Here is a 24,741-nt window from a genome sequence, read left to right as displayed (position 1 = left end):
TAGCTCTTCCAGCATGATTTTTTTTATATACACAAGAATTGAACTCGAGAACTTCAGAAAATTCAAACATATACCACTTGAACTAACAGTTGATCGATAAAAGCATATATTAAATAGCAAGGAATTTGGATAACATATTTAAAAAAAATTGAACTTACACTTTTTGCCTCGGTATTTGGTAAAGAAAGCAACATACCTAGGACACAATGACAAGGATAAGAAATGAAGGGAGACCAATTTCAATGCAATCTACCATCTTCAAGAATCAAAAGACAATTATTAAATATGTTACCAATATATATGATAAGAAAAGAGCAATGCATGTACTCTTGGAAATGCTAATAGAAAGAGCCATAGGCTAGTCAAAGTGACAAGGGGAACCACACTAAGGGGGCCGAGGCACCTGCAATATTAGTATAGTTAATAACTTAATATTAGTGAATTTTTCTATTCTAAAATATAGCTAATTTTTTTCAAAGAAGCAAATTGCACTATAACGATCAAAAGAGATTCTGAACTCAAGCATGTACATTACCTGGCAAAAAGCCTCCAAAATCCAAAAAAGCCAATACTGATTTGAAAGACTGATGCAGTAATAAGTGCCCCTTGTATGGCTGTCATGGAATGTATAAATTTCTATAAGAAAAAATCCAACCAAGAAAAAAATTGATATTAGTGACATGCACTATCACTTTTATCTCCAAAAATGCTAATAAAAACTAATCGAGTGAATAGGCAATTTAGTCCCTGACATTGTACCCATTTTGTATATTAGTCCTTAACTTAATGTTAAATTCAAAATAGTCCCTATCTTTGCATAAGTGTTGAAAAATAGTCCTTCCGTTAAATTCTAAAGTAACGCTGTTAGTGAGGTCAATTTTAGTGCCACGTGGACCATCCAACGTGGCACTAAAGGATGATGTGGCATGGCACGTGGACGTGCCTCTTAAAAATGCCACGTCATTTGATGATAACAAAATGAGTAAATAGGCAATTTAGTCCCTAACTTTGTACCCCTGTTGCATATTAGTCCCTAACTTAATGAAAAATTCAAAATAGTCCCTATCTTTGCATAAGTGTTGCAAAATTGTCCCTAACTTAAAAGATGCCAGAAATCGTGCTTAAAGTGTTCATGCATTGCGAAGGTTATGCCTTGCACGATTTCTGGCGGCACAAATTTCTCCTTGGATTTCTTGTCATCTTTTGATTCCCCTGGTTTTTTCTCTTCTTCTTTCTTTTCTTCTTCCTCTGCTTTTTTCTCCTCCACTTTGTTTTCCTCTGGTTTTTGTCTTCCTATTCAAAACACAAAAAAAAATATCATGGTTATGATACATTGATGGTAATTGAAGAAAAAAAAAGAGGAAAAGAGAATGGTTATGTAGACCTCGCCCATTGGTGTTGACGGAGGCAGAGATAAGGTTGTTGCTATGGATTTTTGGTTCTTTTTATTTGTGCAAGTGTGTGTGGGTTCTTTTTCTTATATGTGCCTCAATTGGTTCAGAACCATCATATTTGAAGAAGCCACTCATTCTATCATCATCAAATGACGTGACACTGAAATTGACCTCACTAACAACGTTACTTTAAAATTTAACAGAAGGACTATTTTGCAACACTTATGCAAAGATAGGGACTATTTTGAATTTTGCATTAAGTTAGGGACTAATATACAACAGGGGTACAAAGTCAGGGACTAAATTGTTAATTTACTCATTTTGTTATCATCGAATGACGTGGCTTCTTTTAGGAGGCATGTCCATGTGTCATGCCATGTCATCCTTTAGTGCCACGTTGGATGGTCCACATGGCACTAAAATTGACCTCACTAACAGCGTTACTTTAGAATTTAATGGAAGGACTATTTTGCAACACTTATACAAAGATAGAGACTATTTTGAATTTAACATTAAGTTAGGGACTAATATGCAAAATGGGTACAATGTCAGGGACTAAATTGCCTATTCACTCAAAACTAATCCTTTTCCAAGTAAACTCTTTTACTTCTTCTTCTTATTATCCCACCATCTTTAAGTTCATAAATTAAAAAAAAAAATCGCAGCACTTATAGAGTAATGTGGAAACACAATGGAAAAATAAGAAGAATCTTAATTTATCTCTGAGCAACAATAAGAAGAGTTTGCAGCTTGATATCAGTTTCTAAAAAACAACAATAATAAAATATAATATTTACAAGTATCAAACAATCACGATACAAAATAGAAGAGACAATCAAATCTCTTGACAAATTTATTTTATTCTTTCCATATTTAAGCTTGGCTACCTCTGATTATGCACTCTAAATAAGGAAACAAATCATAATCTTTCAATTTGTGTTTCCTTCCATTTCTAGGTTTTCTTTTCCATAATACCAAATCAAATAATAATCAAAATGATAACATAATCAAATCAAATAATAATAACAATCAAGAATAGGCAGTTTCGTAAGAAAGTTCTAAACGTAAGTTAGGTAGAGCAAAAGAAGAAGAATATGACATGACATTATCTATTGTGTAGCTATGAAAACAAGAAAGCAACACGAAAGAAACACTAGGGTTCAAAATCCAAAAATAAAAGAAAAGGCAAAAAAAACATAAAGTGGAGAAAAGAAATAGTAGAACGAAGAAGAAATGAGGATGAAAGAGAAGGGGTGTTGCTTGCCTGATGAATGATGTGAATGTCAGAGAGTGAAGGCGAACGAACCCAAGCAACAAACGAAGATGTATAGACAACCTATCCACTTCTCTCTCTCTCTCTCTCTCTCTCTCTCTCTACAACAGAGTGGAATGCGGGGCAAAGGAATAGACATGAGGGGGTGACATGGAGGGAGGGGAGGGAAAGGAATAAACGCAAGGGAGTTAAAAGTTGAAAATAAAAAATAGTGAGAAGAGGAACAGACGCGAGGAGAAAGAGGAAAGCAGCCAGATAATTTTGATCCACGACGGGTTTTTTTAAAAAACGAGGTTGAAATCTAATTTCAGAGACGGTCTTGACAACACCCGTCTTTGAAAAGTTCCAATTAATTACAAAAAGACCACCGCTACTTAACAAGGGCGGTACTTTGATAATCATTTTTGAATACATGTCGTAAAAAAAAACATTTTTTAGTTGTGGCTCTATTCATATCCATAATGCATGGTTCATGATTGCTTAATCAAATTAGTTCTTTATCTTAATTTTGTGAAGTGTTTAATTTTGTGGACTCCCTAAAAAAGAATTAATTTTGGAGGTCTCACAATCTGTTAATTTTCCTCTATTAGAGTTTAAAATAACTTTTTTTATTCCTTAGTTTTTTGACAAAATATTCTTAAAAAATCTTAAGCAATCACTACTAAAAATATAATATTTTACGACGCACGTTCTAAGACGGTTATAGAATGTGAGGTGGTGGCAAAGTTGTAATTAAGAGAGCTTAAAATCGTTTTTACAATGCACATATTAAGACGATTGTTAATGATCGTCTTAGAATGTGCCTGGGTGGTAATTTTGTAATTATTGAGAAAACAACAACAAAGGTTTTTAGAGAAAACCGACTTCATTTTTTCCCCCAATAATTATGACTCAGGAGCACTGTACGTACCACATTTTCAAATCATATTCTCAGCCACTTGCCTTAGCCTTCTCGTCTGCTCCATTGTGACCCACGCTAGCTGCTCCATCGTATTCTTAGCCACTGACTGACATTGTTTTCGACATTCCCTCTCTAACCCTTTAACTCATGTTAGATCGAAGGTGGTCACTTGCTGAAGGTGTGTTGCGTCGCTGCCATGTCGTTTCAGCTGGTAAGTACACTTGTCAATGTCTATGTTATTTCGTTCTTCTTATGTATTCACTGAGCTGCTAGGTCAGTTGTTTGTTGCCACTATGTGTTCATTGTGTATATCATCTTCTCATCATCATTTGTTTTTCACATTGTCGAACATGAACACACGAATGAATGTGAGGTTGGTTGCGGATGAAGTTTCTGCTTACGAAATTAACCTTACAAATCTGGGAATTAAAGGTACCCTTCTTACTTTGAACCACATGTTTATGCATGGTTTTATGTAAATATATTAATACTTTGGGGGAATGTAACCTAAATCAATTAATCCATTGAGGAAGCAAGCAACATGGTTATCAGTCTTTCCCAAAACCATCACATTGCTCCAATTTTGGGTCTTGATTGGAGTTATACTAATGTAGGAATCGCTTAAGCACTGCCTTACAAACAACTTAAACAAAGTTGCTTGGGGGTTGGTCAACTTCCACCGAAGCTGCCAGTTGATTGCACGACCTATTGTTCCTGTTTCCTACAATGCTGGAACAAGGAGGCATAAAAAGAAAGAAATAAAATAACATGCACGACTTGAATTTCTATTTTTGTATATGTCTTCATAAGATTACATTATTTACAAGGATCATGGGTACCTAGCTACATTCCATTTTAGAGTGTGCGGAGTAGATAAAAGAGAGACATAGAAAGAAAGAAATAAAATAAAGAGAAAGTAATCAAGACCATATGAATATAGATGTAAATAATAACTTTACTTACTAGAGGTTTGAATTTGTTTCAACTAACAAGGTTGATGATGATTATGATGATGCCTTGTTTGGTGAGAGTGCTTCACTAAGTGGTTTTTTGGCCATGTGAATATCTGTTTGAATCCTTCTTTCCCACTAGCCTCTAGACATTGGTTGAGAAACTGATGAAATCCCAATATTATTATGTCCTCCTCCTAACAAGCTTCCTTGATCAGAACCTCACTACTATAAAAGCATGTTTCCACGACGTCGAATTTAAGTCAGTTCTCGGAAGACCGATGTAGAAAAATAAACAGTGACATTTTTGAAATTAAGTCCAACTTTTTAAAGACGGTAACAAAGGTTTTTGTAAAACCGTATTTGATTTGGAGGTTACTAGGACGAGCTTCTTTTTAACCATCTTTGATTTTAAGGTGAAAATTAAATTCATATCTCGTGCCCTTCACTCTACCATTTTGCTTCTCATGCCCTTATTTCTTCCAATCTCCGTCGATTCCGCTTCTCGTGCCCCCTTCTTGAAAACTCCAAGAAAGGTGAGAAGACCAAGTGCACTCATCATCATATTCTCATGCACTCATCACTACCTTCCTTCATTCTTAGTCTTACCTCTTCTTTCCTTTTTTTCCCCTTTCTAATTTTTATGTTTGGCATTGTTCTTTTGTTTTTGAAGATCACCTTATACCATTGGTGGTTGATTAAAGCCAAAAATGACTTCCCCATGAAAGTGTTTAGCTGTCGCTGGTGTCTGGTCAAGAAAGTAAGCTTGACTCCTCGCTTCCCTTCCTTCACGTTAGGGTTTACATGAGTGGTTAATTAAGGGAAGAGAAGAGTTTCAAAATGGGGAAGGCAAAAGAAGCAGCGGTGGTGGCGGGAGCCCTAGCATTCACGTGGCTCCTTATAGAGCTCGCTTTCAAACCCTTCCTTACCAAGGCACGTGCTTCGATTGACAACTCTGACCCGTCACGTGACCCCGACGATGATGCTCTTCCTAAAACCACCATTAATGACGTTCCCAATGTCGCTGATTCTAAACCCGCCGGCGACGTACCTACCGCTGTTGATACTATAACCACCGACCCAGTCTGAAGTGGTCTCTCATTCATGTTATTTTGAATTTCATCATATCTCGAAATTACTGTCCAAATGAAATAATATTGTCAGCCTGTTGTGCTTCTATTAAATTTGTATATTGTGTTGTCAGTGTTGGATCGAGTAGCCTTAGAATAATTAAGAAGGGGGGTTGAATTAATTATTCCTAAACCTTTACTAATTAAAAATTTACTCTTCTAAGGCTTTTACTTATGTTGTTAAGAGAATAAGGAGTAGAAGAGAAACTTAACCAAAAGTAAAAACAGAAATTAAAATGCACAGCAAAAAGTAAAAGAGTTGGGAAAAAGGAGACAAACACACAAGAGTTTTTATACTGGTTCGGCAACAACCCGTGCCTACATCCAGTCCCCAAGCGACCTGCGGTCCTTGAGATGTCTTTCAACCTTGTAAAAATCCTTTTACAAGCAAAGATCCACAAGGGATGTACCCTCCCTTGTTCTCTTTGAACCTAGTGGATGTATCCTCCACAAGAACTGATCCACAAGAGATGTACCCTCTCTTGTTCTCAGTCAAACCCAAGTAGATGTACCTTCTACTTGTACCACAAAGGATGTACCCTCCAATGTGTTAAGACAAAGATCTCAAGCGGTTAAACCTTTGATACTTTGTGAATGGGGATACAAAAGAATTCTCAGGCGGTTAAACATTTGAACACTTTTGTATTAGGGAATGGGAAGAATCAAAAGAATTCTCAGACTGTGTCGTTTTGAATTCTTTGACAAGGGAGAAGGGAGACACAAAAGAATACAGGCGGTTAGTCCTTTGTTCTTTTGGAAAAGGGAAAAGAGAGACACAAAAAGAATTCAGGCGGTTAGTCCTTGGCAAATTCTTTTTGGCAAAGGGAGAAGAGAAGAAAAGAATGAATAGCACAAGTTTTCAAGGTTTAGAAAACCAGAAAACTTTGGAAAGCTTTTGGTACAAAGAAGAAGAAGAAGTTCAAAGAGATTCAAGGCTTGTAAAGGATTGTATGAATAAGTGTTCAAGATCATTGAAGTGCAAAACAAAGCCTTGCTTTTATAGACTCTTCATGTGTGGCCAAGAGGACCATTTAGAAGAGTTATAACTTTTAGAAAAACTTAAAACCGATTTGAAAAAGTCAAAAAACCTTTTGAAGAGTTACATCTTTTGATTTGTTCAGAAACAAACACTGGTAATCGATTACCATATTAGTGTAATCGATTACACAAGGCTTTTATGTGAAAGGATGTGACTCTTCACATTTGAATTTGAATTTCAACGTTCAAAGGCACTGGTAATCGATTACCAAAACATTGTAATCGATTACAGCTTTTTGAAATTAATTGGAATGTTGTAAATTCACTTTGAAAGTTTTTTCAAATCCATTTTGCTACTGGTAATCGATTACATCAATCTGGTAATCGATTACCAGAGAGTAAAGCTCTTTGGTAAACATGTTTTGAGAAAAATCATGTGCTACTCAATTTTTGAGAAAAACTTTTCATACTTATTTTGATTAAGCCTTCTCTTGATTCTTGAATCTTGATCTTGATTCTTGAGATCTTGAACCTTGAATCTTGATTCTTGACTCTTAACTTTCCTCTTGAGTCTTGAATTCTTCTTGATTCTATCTTGAACTCTTGAATTGTTCTTGATTCACTTGAGTTGTTCTTTGATTGATCTTTGAGCTTTTTGTCATCACCTTTGTCATCATCTTTTGTTATCATCAAAACACCTTTGAATCACCTTTGATTCACCATGAAGCTTTGCTTCTACAGTCAGTAAATGCTCTGTTTGGTTTGATTTGATTTTAGGATTGAAAAAATATCAGGTTGTTCTATTCTTCTTGTTTCCCTTGTCATTAGATATATGTGTATATTTGATTTATAGTTAAAATTATTCCGACGTGCATTTTAATATAATTAAATAGATAAAAATGAAATACATAAAAAAACAAGAGTTTTGATTCTTTTGCAAAAGTATTTTTCATATTTTTACACCAGATTTTCAAACACTGGGATGTACCAACCTAAATGTTTGTCTATATTTTTTATTTTTTATTTTATTTTGGGAGGAATTAAGATTTTAGGAGAGGGGATGGTGCTTAATGCTTATTGTTGAGCTCCTCTCCTCAAGTTGTGTCACATTAAATTGGGAATGGAACAAATGAACAGATCACAACGCTACTCTTGTTAACCATTTAGCTATACCTGTGATATTTTTTTAGAACTACTATATTTAAAAAATAAAATTATACAAAAGCTTATGCAACAATTTAGGCAAGATTCATAGATCCCATATTTCTAAAGCCTAGGCTAGACTACCATCTTCTCTTTTGTCAAATAAGAAGAAGAAAGACTACCATATTCTCTACGAGGGCAAATATTGCCCCTTTTTCTTCACATTAGGATTGTTTATGGCATGCTAACCCTCTTTTATATAATTAAAGGCTGGTGACTCAAGCTTTGCAAAAGATGAAGGGGAAGATTCCAGAGATTGCGGGCTCTCACACCTCATCTTGGGTTCTTTTGGTATGTTTGTTGGTATCCATTTTTTTTGTTCAATTTCAATTTCACTTGCTTTTAGAGGAATAAATTAATGATGACTGGTGCAAGTCATTGGCTTAACTAGTCACAACTATTTGCATGTAGTTAGCGATTGATGTTGCGTTTTGTCCAAAGTTTTGATAAATATAATCATCATTTCTAATTAAGACAGAAGCTTGAAAAGAAAGAAGAGCATTTAAATAGTTAATTACCATTTTCCTTTAGTGATGAATAGTAGCAACTATGTACAATCCAAAATTACCTTTCCCTCTTCTTGTTTCTTCATTAAGTCTAAAAAGATCAATAATATATGGATGAGACACGCAACCTAGTTGCCTTCGTTGCATGTTTTAAGCTTTTGACTGCTAACCTGTGGCTACTATTGATGTTGCATGCTGAATGGGAAGCAACTAACAAGCCAGCTAGCAAATTAACAGGTGGGGATGTTGTATTACGTGCAAGGCAAGAAGAAGTGAAGACAAGGCTATTTATAAAAACAAAACTGTAATTTTCTTCGCTTTCAAGTTGATGTGCCATTATTTTCTCATATTTCTTAACCCTTTTTGCACCATTTTAAGTACTTATTAGTCTTAATTGTCAAATTAATTAGGCAGTTTTATTATTTGGGCCCATTAAGCTAATTTGATGTTTTTAATCTAATTTCGGGAATTAATGAAGCATTGGGCTTGGACTTGAAGAGGGCAGACTATTTTATTCTACAAAATTTTATCTTATCTAGACTTTATCTTATCTAGATATTATTTAGATTTGATCTCATCTAGATATTATTTCATCTAGATCTTATCTTAACTTATCTTATCTAGATTTAATTTTATTTTATTTATGGGCTTGGATTTAAAATAGATTTGTAAGCTTTGGGGCTGAAAAACTATATAACAGCACCAAGGTTCTAGTTTAGCGCTCTCTCTTCTCTTTCTCCTTTTTTTCGTTTTTGCAATTCCAGTTCTTACTTTTTGTTTTAGCAATAAAATTTTGTTCTTCAATCTATAATTTCGTTCTCTATTGATTAATGGAAGGCTAAGTCCCCAATGTTGTTTTCTCTTGAGGATCAAACACAGTTCTCTTTGAGGTTCTATTATTACTGTTAAATTTTGTTCAGTTTTTCCTCTTCACTAATTACTCTGAATTTGTTGCTATTAATTCATGCATGCTTAGTGCTTGATTAATTGTCTCTGCACTTAATTTACGTTCATGCTTAATGATCGTTTATGAGTAATTGGTGTATGTGTTGCTTAATCACATAATGAATGCCTTATGTTAAATTTCGCTTAGTAATTTAATTTAGGGTTGGATTAAGTGGTTGAACTGAATAAGGATAAACTCTCGTAACCTAGGACAAGAGACTTGCTTGTGAATAAAGGGGAAACAATGTGTTTTAATTCTGATATTTTCTAATTCACATCTATTCGTTGTTTAATTTACAAAAACAAACAACCCCCCATTCGTTACTATTTTCCTACTATCTGTTATGAACATTTGGTGTATCATTGCTCGTTGGGAGACGACCTAGGATCACTTCCTAGTTACTTCATTTTAATGTTTATTTGATTCGGGTACGGCCTCGATCAAATTTGGCGCCGTTGTCGGGGAGCAGTGTCTAAAGGTTCATAATAACTAGTGATTCGTGTTTTATGTTTAGTTGTTTTATGCTTTCGTGTGTTGTGTTAGTGTGGTATTTGTGTTGCGTTAAGTGTGTTTAGAGTCTTGTTATTTTGTTTAGTGTGGTGTTTTCATTTAGTTTTTCTGTTCAGCACTTCCCCTGTTTCAGTTTTTATATTTTGCATTGAATAGTGCGTTGCGACGGATTTAGCGACCACTTTTGTTAAACTGGAAAACAGGGTAGTAGTGGAAATCCCTTAGCGACAGATTTTAGAGACAACCCTTGCTGAATTAATTGGGATTTTTTGTTTTGGTAGCTATAGTTGTTATTTTTGGCTGAATTTTTTTGTGGTCACTTATTTTGATCCATATTTTGTGGGAAAAATAGCTGGAGCCCTTAGTTTGGTTAGATTTGAAAGTTCCAAAAAAGTAGCAAATTTGATTTTTGTCAAAACTTCAAACGGCCATAACTTTTGCTCCGGTTATCAGAATCGCAATTATGATATATCTATTTGGGGTAGAAAAAAAAATTCCCATGCCGTGGCAGATCGCCATAGGCCGGCTGAGGTCTCCTTCTTCCAAAAATTGCAATTATGTCAAAAGTTTTTTATTTTCCAAGTATTATTCTCTTATTTTTCTTAACTTATCATTTTTAGCTTCGATAGTTAGACTTTGAATTTTAGTTTGAAATTTTTTGTGCTATCTTCTCATCATTTTATAAGGTTGATCACAAAATTTCAAGTCATTTGGATATCATTTAATGGTAGCTGTAGTTCAAACCTACACTGTTACTTGCATAAGAAGGCAACTAGTTGTGCATGCTGAATATAATGTATGACTAGAGGCAATCCATCTGACTTACAACCCTTTGATCCTGAGATAGATAGGACATTTCATAGATTAGTTAGACATCATTTAGTACCTTTTGAGCATCCTGAGCATTCTGTTATTAGTGATTTTGAGCATTATTGTTTTGAACATTCTGAGAACATGACACAACCTCCACCCCGTGAGAGGACTCTAAGGGAAATGGTTGCACCTGATTTCACCTACGAAAGCTTGTGCATCCAATACCCTGATAAGGATGTCCCATATGTTCTTAAAACTGGGCTGATCCATTCCCTTCCAAAGTTTCATGGCCTTGCAGGTGAAGACCCACACAAACATCTGAAAGAATTCGATATTGTCTGCTCCACCATGAAACCCGCAGATGTCCAGGAGGATCACATATTTCTTAAGGCTTTTCCTCATTCTTTAGAGGGAGTGGCAAAGGATTGGCTATATTACCTTGCTCCAAGGTCTATCATGAGCTGGGATGACCTCAAGAGAGTATTCTTAGAAAAGACTTTCCCTGCTTCCAGGACCACGACTATCAGAAAAGATATTTCAGGAATTAGGCAACTCAGTGGAGAGAGCTTATATGAATACTGGGAGAGATTTAAGAAACTATGTGCCAGTTGTCCTCACCACCAGATTTCTGAGCAGCTTCTCCTCCAATATTTTTATCAAGGACTCAGTAACATGGAGAGAAGTATGATAGATGCAGCCAGTGGTGGAGCCCTTGGAGACATGACCCCTGCTGAAGCCAAAAATTTAATTGAGAAGATGGCTTCAAACTCCCAGCAATTTAGTGCCTGAAGTGATGCTATTGTCATTAGAGGAGTGCATGAAGTAGCCACAAATTCATCTTCATCAACCGAGACTAAGAAGCTTGAAGGTAAACTAGATGCCTTGGTTAACCTGGTAACCCAACTGGCCATGAATAAAAAATCTGCACCTGTCACCAGACTCTGTGGTTTATGCTCCTCTACCGACCACCACACAGACCTTTGCCCTTCTGTGCAACAATCTGAAGCAATTGAACAGCCTAAAGCTTATGCTGCAAACATCTACAACAGACCTCCTCAACCTCAGCAGCAAAATCAGCCACAACAAAACAATTATGACCTCTCCAGCAACAGGTACAATCCCGGGTGGAGGAATCATCCCAACCTTAGATGGTTGAATCCTTCACAACAGCAGCAACAACAACCTTATTTTCAAAATGCTGCTGGCCCATGCAGACCATACGTTCCTCCACCAATCTAGCAGCAACAACAACAACAGCCTCAAAAACATCAAACAGTTGAGGCTCCTCTGCAACCTTCCCTTGAAGAACTTGTGAGGCAAATGACTATGCAAAACATGCAGTTTCAACAAGAGACCAGAGCCTCCATTCAGAGCTTAACTAATCATATGGGACAATTGGCTACACAGTTAAATCAACACAGTCCCAGAATTCTGACAGATTACCTTCTCAATTTGTCCAGAATCCCAAAAATGTGAGTGCCATTACATTGAGATCGGGAAAGCAGTGTCAAGAACCTCAACCAGCAACATCTTCCTCATCCGTAAATGAACCTGCCCAACTTCACTCTACTCTAGAAAAAAGATGATGAAAATTTAAAGAGTAAGTTACCTAACAATTTCTATGCAGGTGAATCTAAAGAGAAGCAGCATATCTCTCTTCCATTCCCTCCAAGAGCAATTTTCAACAAAAAAAATGGAAGAGACAGAGAAGGAGATATTGGAAACATTTAGAAAAGTAGAGGTAAACATACCTCTGCTGGAAGCAATAAAGCAAATTCCAAGATATGCTAAATTATTGAAAGAGCTGTGCACTCATAAGCGGAAGCTTAAAGGAAGTGAAAGAATTAGTATGGGCAGAAATGTCTCCGCATTGATTGGTAAGTCTGTTCCCCAAATCCCTGAAAAATGTAAAGATCCAGGTACATTCAGCATACCTTGTATTATAGGGAACAGTAAGTTTGACAATGCCATGCTAGATTTAGGAGCTTCTGTTAGTGTGATGCCTCTATCTATTTTTAATTCTCTATCTCTTGGTCCCTTGCAGTCAACTGATGTGGTAATTCATTTAGCTAATAGAAGTGTTGCCTATCCTGCTGGTTTCATAAAGGATGTCCTAGTTAGAGTTGGTGAATTGATTTTCCCTGTTGATTTTTATATTTTGAATATGGAGGAGGGATTTTCTAAAGGATCAGTTCCCATCATTCTAGGCAGACCTTTTATGAAAACTGCTAGAACTAAGATAGATGTATATGCAGGCACACTATCTATGGAGTTTGGTGATATAACTATTCATTTTAATATTCTTGATGCTATGAAACACCCATCTGAAGATCTTTTTGTATTTCATGTTGACATAATTGACCATATTGTTGATGAATACATGACTGATCTTCATTCTAATCTGTATGCCTGTCACTCTTCATACATTGAATCTGAATTTGTACTTGATCATATGTCTGAATTTGATGTTGAGAGTGAATCTGAAATTGATATTAATTACATGTCTGGTGATGTTTTACCTCTTGAGATTGATTTTCTAGAGTCAGATAGAACTAACCATGTTTCAGGAAGTACACATACCTCTGACTTTCTTTATGAGGTACAGGCTGAGAAACCATCTCTTTCTACCATTATCCAGCCGCCCACACCAGAATTAAAGCCTCTGCCATTAAATTTAAAATATGCTTACTTAGATAAGAGCAAAAGTTTTCCAATAATTATATCTGCCTCCCTTACTGATGAGCTAGAGGAGAAGCTGTTATCAGTTCTCAAGAAGCATAAAAAGGCTATAGGCTGGACCCTGGCGGACATTCCTGGTATTAGTCCATCAACATGTAAGCATCAAATAAATTAGAGGATGGGGCTAAACCAGTAAGACAACCACATAGAAGACTCAACCCGGTAATTCTTGATGTAGCGAAAAAGGAGGTAACCAAGCTTTTGCAAGTTGGCATCATTTATCCTATCTCCGACAGCCAATGGGTGAGTCCCGAAGAAAACCGGCCTCACTGTGATAAAAAATGAGAAGGAGAAGCTGATTCCTACTCGGGTGCAGAACAGTTGGAGAGTCTGCATCGACTATAGGAGGCTGAACCAGGTTACCAAAAAGGACCATTTTCCCCTGCCATTCATTGACCAGATGCTTGAACGTCTGGCAGGTAAATCTCACTACTGTTTCCTGGATGGTTTTTCTGGTTATATGCAAATCACTATTGCTCCTGAGGATCAGGAAAAGACCACATTCACCTACCTCTTCTGCACTTTTTCCTATAGGAGGATGCCTTTCGGCCTGTGCAATGCCCCTGGTACCTTCCAGCGGTGCATGATTAGTATTTTTAGTGATTTTTTAGAAAATTGCATAAAGGTGTTTATGGATGATTTCACTGTATATGGATCCTCTTTTGATGTTTGTTTGGATAGTCTGGAAAAAGTTTTGAATAGATGCACTGAAACTAACCTTGTTCTAAATTTTGAAAAATGTCATTTTATGGTTGAGCAAGGTAGAGTTTTAGGCCACATTATTTCCAATAAGGGCATTGAAGTAGATCCTACAAAAATTTATGTTATTTCACAATTGCCTTGGCCCTCTTGCATGCGAGAGGTGCGATCTTTTCTTGGTCATGCAGGATTCTACAGACGCTTTATAAGAGATTTTAGCAAAGTAGCCCTTCCACTATCCAACTTGTTGCAAAAGGAGGTGGAGTTTGACTTTAATGATAAATGCAAAGAGGCTTTTCATTGCCTCAAAAGAGCACTGACTACCACCCCTATCATTCAGGCACCTGATTGGACAGCCCCATTTGAGCTAATGTGCGATGCATCCAATTACACATTGGGGTTGTCCTTGCTTAAAAGATCTCTTTACTTCAGCTTACTTCTTTTCCACCATGACTTAGGGAGTTTTTCTTTTCCTATCTCCTCCTTTACTTTTATTACATTTGTCCGATTCGATTTGATGGTTTAATTGCTTTTAATCTTTTAATTGTGCTACATTGAGGACAATGTGTTGTTTAAGTATGGGGGGAGTGTTCTTTGGTTTTGCTAGTTTTGTTAAATTTATTAAATTTGTTAATTTTGTTAGTTTTGTTGGATTTCTAGTTTAATATTTTAGGTCTATTCTGTTTGCATGTACAACTTTGCATATTTTTCTTTGAATTATGGGATATGTTCAAGAAATGGGTAATTGTTCTGAAAATAAAAGTCTCTTGACATTTTGTGATTTGAAATCTTTGTTTTTCCTCTACATGTCATGATAGTTTCGAAAGCTCAATTTGAAAGTGATAAGTTTACCTTTGTGAGAATTTGAGCCATCCATCATCATAATCTTTTGGTGTGTTTTGCTCCATTGATTGCTTGCACAATAGCCTTGGCTTGATTCTTGTTGATGCTTCCTAATTCACATGCATATTTGGAAATGATTTAGGCAATTTTGTTCTTATAAGCCTCTAGCCAAATGGACTTACCTTGAATTAATTTCTTTGATAGCCCTTTTGAGCCTTGTTCCCTTTTCTTTGTTTTGAGCTCATTACAAGCCTTAAGTGAAAAACCATGATTTCACCCTACCCTTAAGGAATTTTGGAGCTTTGGAATTGTTTTAGGAATAAGTGTGTGTGTGTGTGGGGGGGGGGGGGGGGGGGGGTTGTTGGATAACATGTTTTGTTGGCTATGCTTCATGATGTATTTTTGGGTCATACTGATGTACATTGTATATGGGTTAAATGTTGGACATGCTGTTGAATGATATGCTAGTTCTCAAATGCTACTGTTCAAAAAAAAAATTGCAAAACAAAAAAAAATTAGTTGAATCAATTTGAAAAAAAAAAAGAAAAAGAAAAGCAATAAAGTTGAGTGAATAAGATCTTAAATGGAAAAAGAATGATGAGACTCTTGGCTCTACTCTTTGCGTTTAAATTTTATCTTTAGGTTTTCTTATTTTTTAATATGCACTTATTCTCCATTGCTCCTCTATTCCTTTGGGATTTAGCTACTTATTCCATATTTTTCCCTACCTTGTCCTTGGCCCCATTACTATCTTAAAAGACCTTTTGATCCTCATGTGCTTATGTTTATGGGTTGATTGTCAATTTTAGAATCTTGCCAAGTTTATGTGGTGTTGGTTTTCATGGGTGCTTTGAGGGTAAATAGTAGCCTAGACACTTGAGAGATAGAGTGTATATCTTGTGAGGCTTTATCACTTTTCATTCTTGATCTGATTAACTATTTTGCCATGATTGGGTTGCTTGGATGATTTTCACGAATGTCTTGACTCTTTGGATCTCTTCATGTAGATGTTACCCATTCCTTGATGTTCATTGAGAAATATGTAAATGTTTTTGTTTGTCTCTCTTTGATATCCTTGGATTTCGTTCTTTGTTTCATTTTGCCCAGGAGTGCAAAAGGCTAAGTATGGGGGGTTTTGATGTGTCATTATTTTCTCCTATTTCTTAACCATTTTTGCACCATTTTAAGTACTGATTAGTCTTAATTGTCAAATTAATTAGGCAGTTTTATTATTTGGGCCCATTAAGCTAATTTGATGTTTTTAATCTAATTTCAGGAATTAATGAAGCATTGGGCTTGAATCCAGAATTGGGCTTGGACTTGAAGAGGGCAGACTATTTTATTCTACAAAATTTTATCTTATCTAGACTTTATCTTATCTAGATATTATTTAGATTTGATCTCATCTAGATATTATTTCATCTAGATCTTATCTTATCTTATCTTATCTAGATTTAATTTTATTTTATTTATGGGCTTGGATTTAAAATAGATTTGTAAGCTTTGGGGTTGAAAAACTATATAATAGCACCAAGGTTCTAGTTTAGCACTCTCTCTTCTCTTTCTCCTTTTTTTCGTTTTTGCAATTCCAGTTCTGACTTTTTGTTTTAGAAATAAAATTTCGTTCTTCAATCTATAATTTCGTTCTCTATTGATTAATGGAAGGCTAAGTCCCCAGCGTTGTATTCTCTTGAGGATCAAGCACAGTTCTCTTTGAGGTTCTATTATTACTGTTAAATTTTGTTAAGTTTTTCCTCTTCACTAATTACTCTGAATTTGTTGCTATTAATTCATGCATGCTTAGTGCTTGATTAATTGTCTCTATGCTTAATTTACGTTCATGCTTAATGATTGTTTATGAGTAATTGGTGTATGTGTTGCTTAATCACATAATGAATGCCTTATGTTAAATTTCGCTTAGTAATTTAATTTAGGGTTGGATTAAGTGGTTGAACTGAATAAGGATAAACTCTCGTAACCTAGGACAAGAGACTTGCTTGTGAATCAAGGGGAAACAATGTGTTTTAATTCTGATATTTTCTAATTCACATCTATTCGCTGTTTAATTTACAAAAGCAAACAACCCCCCCCCCCCATTCGTTACTATTTTCCTATTATCTGTTATGAACATTTGGTGTATCATTGCTCGTTGGGAGACGACCTCGGATCCCTTTCTAATTACTGCATTTTAATGTTTATTTGATTCGGGTACGGCCTCGATCACAAGTGCTTTGTTTTTATTTTCCTTTTTTCTTTCTTTCACATCTTGGTAACCAGACTAAGATATTAGCAAAAGACAAGCTACTTTTTAATATTTCTGTCAATACGCAAATAACCACTTTCACATTGTAATTTTTGTTTTAGCAACTCTGATTCATAGGTTAATTATCACATAACTCCATGAATTGTTTAGAACACAAATTATATCTGAATTGGGGCATAGAAATGAATTTATGTTCACTTTTATATTTCAGTCCTTCAATTTGTTATTTCAATCTTATTATTAGTCTTTCTTATCGTGTATGGTTCTTTATCAGGTTCTCTCTGTTGTTGGGCTTCTTCAAGATGAAGTTGATCCAATGGTCTTTGTTATGAAGGTTGAAAAGGCACCTTTGGAATCATATGTTGATATTGGTGGTTTAGATGCTCAGATACAGGAAATTAAAGAAGCAGTCAAACTTCCCCTGACGCATCCTGAACTGTATGAAGACATTCATATCAAGCCTCCTAAGGGAGTCATTTTATATGGAGAACCTGGAACTGGGAAGACGTTGCTAGCTAAGGTGTGCATTTTTTTGGGTTTCTTATATAAGGTGTTGGAATATAATCCTAACATCTTTTTTATTCCTCATTTCTCTGTTTAATAACATGGAGTTTGAAATTCTTTCTCATGTCTTCTTCCACAAAAAAGAGATTTGAATGCTTATCTGATATATATGGTTTATGCATTACAAAGTTTTTTTTAAAATGTCTGTGTCTACAAAATTGATTTTTCATGTTACTTGTTTGAAATTCAGTTATTTCCTAGTTATTGATTGGTGGCTTTACGAATACTGGAGGACATTGCATGAATTTTCTCTTAAGACTTTTCGCTTTCATAATCAATGTACAGAAGAAAAAAGTTCTTGAGTGTTTAAGATATTAACCTGTGGTTGATGATCTTGATGGTAAAGTGAAGCTATAGATATAGAAAAATTCTTTGATTTTGTTGATATTACAGGGTTTTAGGAATTAAGGGAGGAATTTGAGAGAATAGAGACTGAATAATATTTTCTTGAGCATTGCAAGGTATTTTAATGTTACAAGATATGATACACTGACCTTTATTTATACTATTATTAGATCATAATCCTAAGTAAATAAGGAAACAAGTAATAAGATAAGAAATCCTAGGAGATAATACGGAAATATGAAACTAATCCTACAGGATAACATAATATACCTTTGTTTTAAAAAAAATTCTTCATTAAATATCACAACAAATTTTTTCTTATTTATTTAATTATATTGATATTATTTAAGCATTTAAATATCACGACAAATTTTTTATTCCTGCAGGTGTTAGACATCATTTAATTAACTCCAAACATGGTTAAAAAGTAATGTTTTTCTGTTTGCATCTAGAAACAACAACTAACAAAACTTGTGGTAATTTTTATCTGATGAAATTGATGTCGTTGGTACAAAGAGGTAAGTTATCAAGTATCAACCTCTAGAGTCACTATTTTAACACATTTTCTATCCTCTTTTTTTGGATGTAGTTTTTTATTTTGGGAGGAGCTGGGGTACATGACTGGTAGAAGAGTGATATCATGAGTCAATTCTTATTATATGTCTCTTATATGCTTTGCAGGTATGATGCCCACTCAAATGGAGAACATGAAATTCAAAGGACTATGTTGGAGTTGCTGAACTAGTTAGATGGTTTCGATTCAAGAGGTGATGTTAAAGAGATTCTTGCAACCAATTGAATTGAAAGCCTTGATCCAGCCCTGTTGCGACCTGGTTGAATTGACAGGAATATTGAATTGGTGTTGAGTTTGCAAAGAGTGCAGTTACTATTCCAGCTGTGTGGAATATTCAAGTTAGTACCTGGCTTCGTCATTGTGAGTTTCTTGCTAATGAGATTGAATGCTTTTATTGCAGGGTTTGATTAGCTATCTCAGTAGGATATAGCCATCATTCAATTTAGGCATAGAACCTAGTTTACGGTCCTAGCTACATCATTCAATTTAGGCATAGAACCTGGTCGTATTATAATGAAGAAGTTATTACACAACCATTGATTCTATTTGTTGTTACTTTGTGTTATTTGTTTTCCTTTTTTTCTCTTTGGAGAAGAGATATGGAGATGCCTATAATGAAGTGATGACCCAATTAAATGGTAAGGGCGCATGCATCAGTTACTACCACTGTGTACTTTCTTTTATTATAGCCTAACAATATATATTTTGATTACAATTTAGAATCAAGATATCAACATGTGGAGAGTAAGAGAGCTACAATGAGGCTAGAACAAGGTTCCCATTCTTGTATTGAAAGAGCCATTGATTCACATGGAGCATTTGCCATTTTTTACAGTCGCCACTCAAAGCATTATATTAAGAAACCCGAGGTATTTGAGCATGTAAACAGGTTACTCAATCAACTTGCCATTTGAGGGATCTTTTTTACTGATTCCGTTTCAAACACTCAAAGCATAAGGAGCTCATGTTATTTATTTTTTAATAACTTCTTAAAAGAATCTCACATGCATTATATATAAACAGGTTACTCGGTCAACTTGTCATTTGAGGGATCTTTTTTAATGATTCCATTTCAAACACTCAAAGCATAATGAGCTCATGTTATTTATTTTTTAATAACTTCTTAAAAAAATCTCACATGCATTATATATAAGGTTACACACACACACTCACATTTGGTTGTTTTATTCAGATTGTGTTCCTAACTTGAGGCAGCAATCTCCTTGTAAATTATTGAGTGAGTTTTGTGATGAAAGAAAACTCTAAAGGAAGTAGTAGTTGGATAAACATAAATGAGCTTTCAAAAGAGTGCTGCACTGGGATAATTTTTTTTTCAATAATTAAATTGAATTTAAGATATTGGATAATGCTTTAATGATGACTCAATTCATCATGCAGGTTTTACTGGGACGGGCAACTCAAAGTGTTCCTGTGGACATTGACTTGGGCATCAATGGAGGGCATGTCAATGCAATATCTCGACGTCACGTTAGTTATATTTACCAACTTAAACTTAAATGTCAATGTTGTAGCAACTTTTTGCTGCATTTGATCGATTTTGGATAAAAACATGCATAATGTACATCTCATTTTTAAATTTATATAACAGTGTTTACATCATAAAATAAGTTACACTGTACTAATAACCTCAATATGGTTTATGAAATACTTCAACAACAAAATAATGCATGGTCTTTCTCACTACTGTAATGCTGTTTTAGATCAAAGAAATGCAGAAAATAAAAGTTTGGTTGATACATTAGCAATTCTCCCCTTTTTTCTCCTAATTTTAGCTTCAAAGAGAAATGAATGTCGTCCTAGGAATTTAATGAGAAACATTGTGATTTTCCGTACACATTATATTACACTTGTGCATGTGTAACTTTTAGGTGAATAAGCTAACTAACAAACTATATGTTAAATAAAGATCATTCACTACTAAAAAAACAGCTTTCTACATCGTCCAATTAACATTGGTTATAGCTAAAACCAATGTTAACGAAAGCGTGGTGGCATTTTTGTAAATAAGTAGACTTAGTTAACATCGGTTTTTCCAAAACCGATGTTAGTATGCGATTGTTAACATCGGTTTTGTAAAAACTGATGTTATCGAGTCGATGTTAACATCGGTTTTATTATAACCGATGTTACGTAGTTGATGTTAACATCGGTTAGTTTTAAAAAACCGATGTTGTTATCATTATAAATTAAACTTCTAAAATTGCACAACCCGCGCTTGAACCCTATCGTTCTTCTTCTTTCTCCTTGCGCTTGAACCCTATCGTTCTTCTTCTTTCTCCTTGTGTCAAAGTCGCCTGCGCTTCCGTGACTGCAACCACATTGTGGAGATCGTGTTTGTGGAGATCGTCTTTGGCACTTATCCATTGAGGTACGTCCTTTCGTTTTAACATTAGGCGTTCGTCGTTTTAACATTAGGCATTCGTCGTTTTAACATTAGGCGTTCGTCGTTTTAACCCAGGGCTTTATTGTTGTTTCTCCTTCTGCCTTAGTTCGTGTTTGTCGCAAACTGGGCTGCGCTTCCGTGACTACAACCACATTGTCGAGTTCGCGTTTGTGGAGTTCGTGTCTGCGCTTCCATCGAAGGTATGTCTTTGTTGTATGTTAATGATGAAAATCCATTGTTCAATGGTGTGTCTTTGTTGTGATGTTTCGAAACCCTAGTTAGGCACAAAGGGTTAATCGTAACTGAATGTGTAGTGATTTAGGACCATATGTAACTGCCTTAAGCAGTTATTGCAGAATAAATTATGGAGTAACAGCAAGGGGGTTAGGCAATTTTTAGTGGGTTTTCAGGAAGGGAGAGATGAGGCTGTCAAATTTACATAGAGGGTTTCAGGGACAAAGCTTTTTTTTTTTGCACAGCAAAAATCAATATATTATATATAAAGATCAGTACTAGGTGTACTGAAAATAAGATAGGAATACAAGGCAAAAAGAGCCTAAACCCCACTAGGGAGAAACGGTAGATAGGACAACATACAAAGCAAACCCAACCCCTTTAAGAAAAAGCCTCCTTCAGATTAGTTGACCAAAAATTAAAATGCGATTGGAAACCCTTCTCCACACACTTGAGCCAGGACCAGGTGTGGAATAGAGCCTCATCCATGACCTTTTCTGGATTAAAAGGCTGATTATTGAAAATCATGCCATTTCTGTGATGCCAAATGGACACTGACAAAGCTATCCAGAGAAATTCCCATCTCTTGACTGTGTAGCTTGGCCTATTCCACTGAGAGAATTGCAGAAAATGATTCTTTGGGTCAGTGGGGAAGGGACCCACTCTATTAACCCATCTCATAGGCTCCCACCAGAGACTCCTAGTCTTGGAGCAGTTGAAAAAAAGATGATTGACAGATTCTTCTTCAAGGTCACATAAGGGGCAACTATATGTATGCAATGACACTTGCCTCCTTCTAAGATTATCCCTAGTAGGGAGCCTGTTCTTGAATAATCTCCATGAAAAAGCACTAGCTCTTGGGGGAATTTTCAGACTCCACATGATGTTAAGAACCCTGTCCTCAATAGCACTAGCATGACCCTCCTGCAGCACTTTGTAAGCAGACTTTGTGGAATATAGGCCATTAGGATCAGACTTCCAACAAAGGAAATCCCTGATGGAGTGATTGATGTTGCCTGACTCGATGTCAGCTATAAAATCAGCTACCATGTCAATTTCATGGTCAAAAAAGTTCCTTCTCCATGTTAGCTTCCATTCCCATCTCTCTTCCACAAAATTCCCCATAGAATTAATTGAGGAGGTCTGCTGATTGCTTATTAAAAATAGAGTGGGATTAATTGAAGGGGCACATTCCGAGGCAACATTACAGTCAGCCCATAAATACTGACATATCCTCCTATCAATGGCTTCGATTTTTGTTTCTTGGATACATAGAACATCAAGATTGTTGGTCAAGGTCATTTTTCTTATGGCTGACCACTTGACACCACTACCCAACCCTCTAGAGTTAAAGGATAAAATATTCATGAGTCAATATTGTCCTTTCCCAACACAGCTATTAAATCTGTTGTATGTTCACTAGCAACCTTATCAGTCTCAGGGACAAAGATTTGATTTACATAGAGGGTTTCAGGGACAAAGCTTTGATTTACATATTGAATTTCATCCAAATTTTTGACAAGTCATTGTTACTTCCATGAATATTGATATTGTATCATGCTTAATTATATGCATTTGCTTATTCTGATCATTGTGTGTTGTGTGATTATTTCTTCCATGCAGGTACATGATTCCTATTTGTTGTGAGAGTGAAATGATGGGCAGCAGCACCAACTGAGGTGAGTTTATATTTCCTTTTTTTTTTGTCTTTATCTTTGTTAGTTTGTTATATAGTTTTTATTTTATATGTTTGAGTTTAAAATGTGTAAAAAATAGAAATAGAAAGGTCTAGTGATTGCTTAGGAATTCCTTGCTGTTTCATGGCATTCCTTTTGAACCTCAAAAGGTGCTTATGATGGCCTTTGGTTAAATTTCTGATTATATGTATTGGGGTCCTTGTGCTGGGTTATTGTTGGGTTTGTTTTGCTTTTTGGAAGGTGGCACTTTTGTGTCTTGTATCTTTTATTTTCAGTACCTGTGGTACTGTTCTGTTTAATATTTTTTTTTTGAACTGCAAAGATAATTTATATTGATAATTAGAAGTACCAGTGGTACTACAGATTACAAAGACACATTTTTTTTTGCACAGCAAAAATCAATATATTATATATGAAATTCAGTACTAGGAAGACAAGCTTTGTCCCACTTCACCCAAGGAATCTTGCTGACCTCTTGGTGACTTCCCCACAGAAAATTTCTCTGGTTGGAGACAATTTTTTGCACCACTTTTTTGGGGATCCTAAAGAAGGATAGAAGGTAGATAGGTAAGGCTGAGAGGACAGAATTAATAAGAGTGATTCTGCCCCCATTGATAGAGTTCTTTGCTTCCATTTTGCAAGTTTGACTTCAAACTTCCTTACAATAGGCTGCCACACGATCCAGCTCTTAGAGGACACCCCAACTGGAATTCCAAGATAAGTAAAAGGAAATTCCAAAGTACTGCAATTAAGGAATTGGGCAGCTTCCCTGCACCAACTTGCTGATTTACCCAAACAACCAAAGTGGCTTTTAGAGTAATTTATCTTGAATCCACACACCATCCATGAAAATACCTGGAATAGCATTTTTTCTTCTTCTATGATTGATCAATCTATGAAAATAAGTAGAGTTGTTGTCCCCTTCTTTTAGCCACTTAATTCTAGCCTTTTGTCTCAACATAGATTCATATGCATAAGCTGCCTCCCACAATTGAACTTGAAGAGATTTCTTAAGAGTGACTTCCACTTGGGATAGAGGTTTGTCATTTAGATTCATATGATATGTATTCTTAAAAAATTGTCAATGAGCTGTTTGATAGAATGACTGAAAAAGGTTTTAAATACACTCTCAGTATAATGTCTTTTGAGAGTCAATTTATCACCATGAAGTGAGAGTCATATTGTTGATAAAAGGCTTTAAATACACTGTGGCTAATTTCTGTATGGTTTTTTTTAGGGCTATCATTTACTACTGCTAATTGGCGTTGCTGCGGAAGCGCTTTGATTATATCTTTGAAGCCTCAAAGTCAGGTATTTATATCTTTGATTCAAAAACTAATTTGAAATTGTTGTTGTATGCATTATTGGTATATTTGTAACTTATGCTATGCCTGTCTACATGACCTTTGTTTCATTGGACTGATATCTTTGAAGTATTTACTGTGATTTAAACTCTCATAACTTGTTCATTGTTAGTGTTGAATGTTTTTGTAATTTTATCTGTTTCCCTTCTCTATATATATGTTGTGACTGTCACTGCCCTTCTCTCTTTCTTGTATTATCTTTTTTTTTATCAGCAAAATTATAATTTGTATTAATAACTGTGAGTACCAGAGGTACTAAATATACAAGGTAGAAACCAGCAGACTAGTAGAAGCATAGGTCCTACGAATCAGGTGCCAATCTAAATAGAATACAATAACCCTGCACTGCTACCCTAATAAAAAAATGTTGTTGATAAATTACTAGACCAATAGTTGTAGGGCTGGGCAAAG

General features: G+C 35.4%; 1 protein-coding gene, 1 long non-coding RNA gene and 1 other non-coding gene across 3 annotated transcripts; 2 read left to right on the top strand and 1 right to left on the bottom strand.

Moving 5' to 3' along the window:
• The first annotated feature begins 5,358 nt into the window (after positions 1 to 5,358).
• LOC114391688 (probable 26S proteasome subunit rpt4) lies at positions 5,359 to 20,556 on the top strand. Its single transcript, XM_028352663.1, has 4 exons — positions 5,359 to 5,601; positions 17,423 to 17,668; positions 20,030 to 20,119; positions 20,521 to 20,556. The coding sequence occupies exons 1-4, from the start codon at positions 5,359 to 5,361 to the stop codon at positions 20,554 to 20,556; spliced, it is 615 nt and encodes a 204-aa protein (XP_028208464.1).
• LOC114394283 lies at positions 11,124 to 11,231 on the bottom strand. The gene has a single exon (XR_003662689.1). It is a non-coding gene; the product is annotated as a small nucleolar RNA R71 (small nucleolar RNA).
• A 597-nt stretch (positions 20,557 to 21,153) lies between the features above and the next one.
• On the top strand, positions 21,154 to 24,246 carry LOC114392589. The gene is made up of 3 exons (XR_003662348.1): positions 21,154 to 21,235; positions 22,893 to 22,948; positions 24,204 to 24,246. It is a non-coding gene; the product is annotated as an uncharacterized LOC114392589 (long non-coding RNA).
• The last annotated feature ends 495 nt before the right edge of the window (positions 24,247 to 24,741 follow it).

This window comes from Glycine soja, chromosome 17 (assembly GCF_004193775.1).
Source record: "Glycine soja cultivar W05 chromosome 17, ASM419377v2, whole genome shotgun sequence".
Taxonomy (NCBI): domain Eukaryota; kingdom Viridiplantae; phylum Streptophyta; class Magnoliopsida; order Fabales; family Fabaceae; genus Glycine; species Glycine soja.
This window is presented reverse-complemented; position numbering and strand designations above follow the sequence as displayed.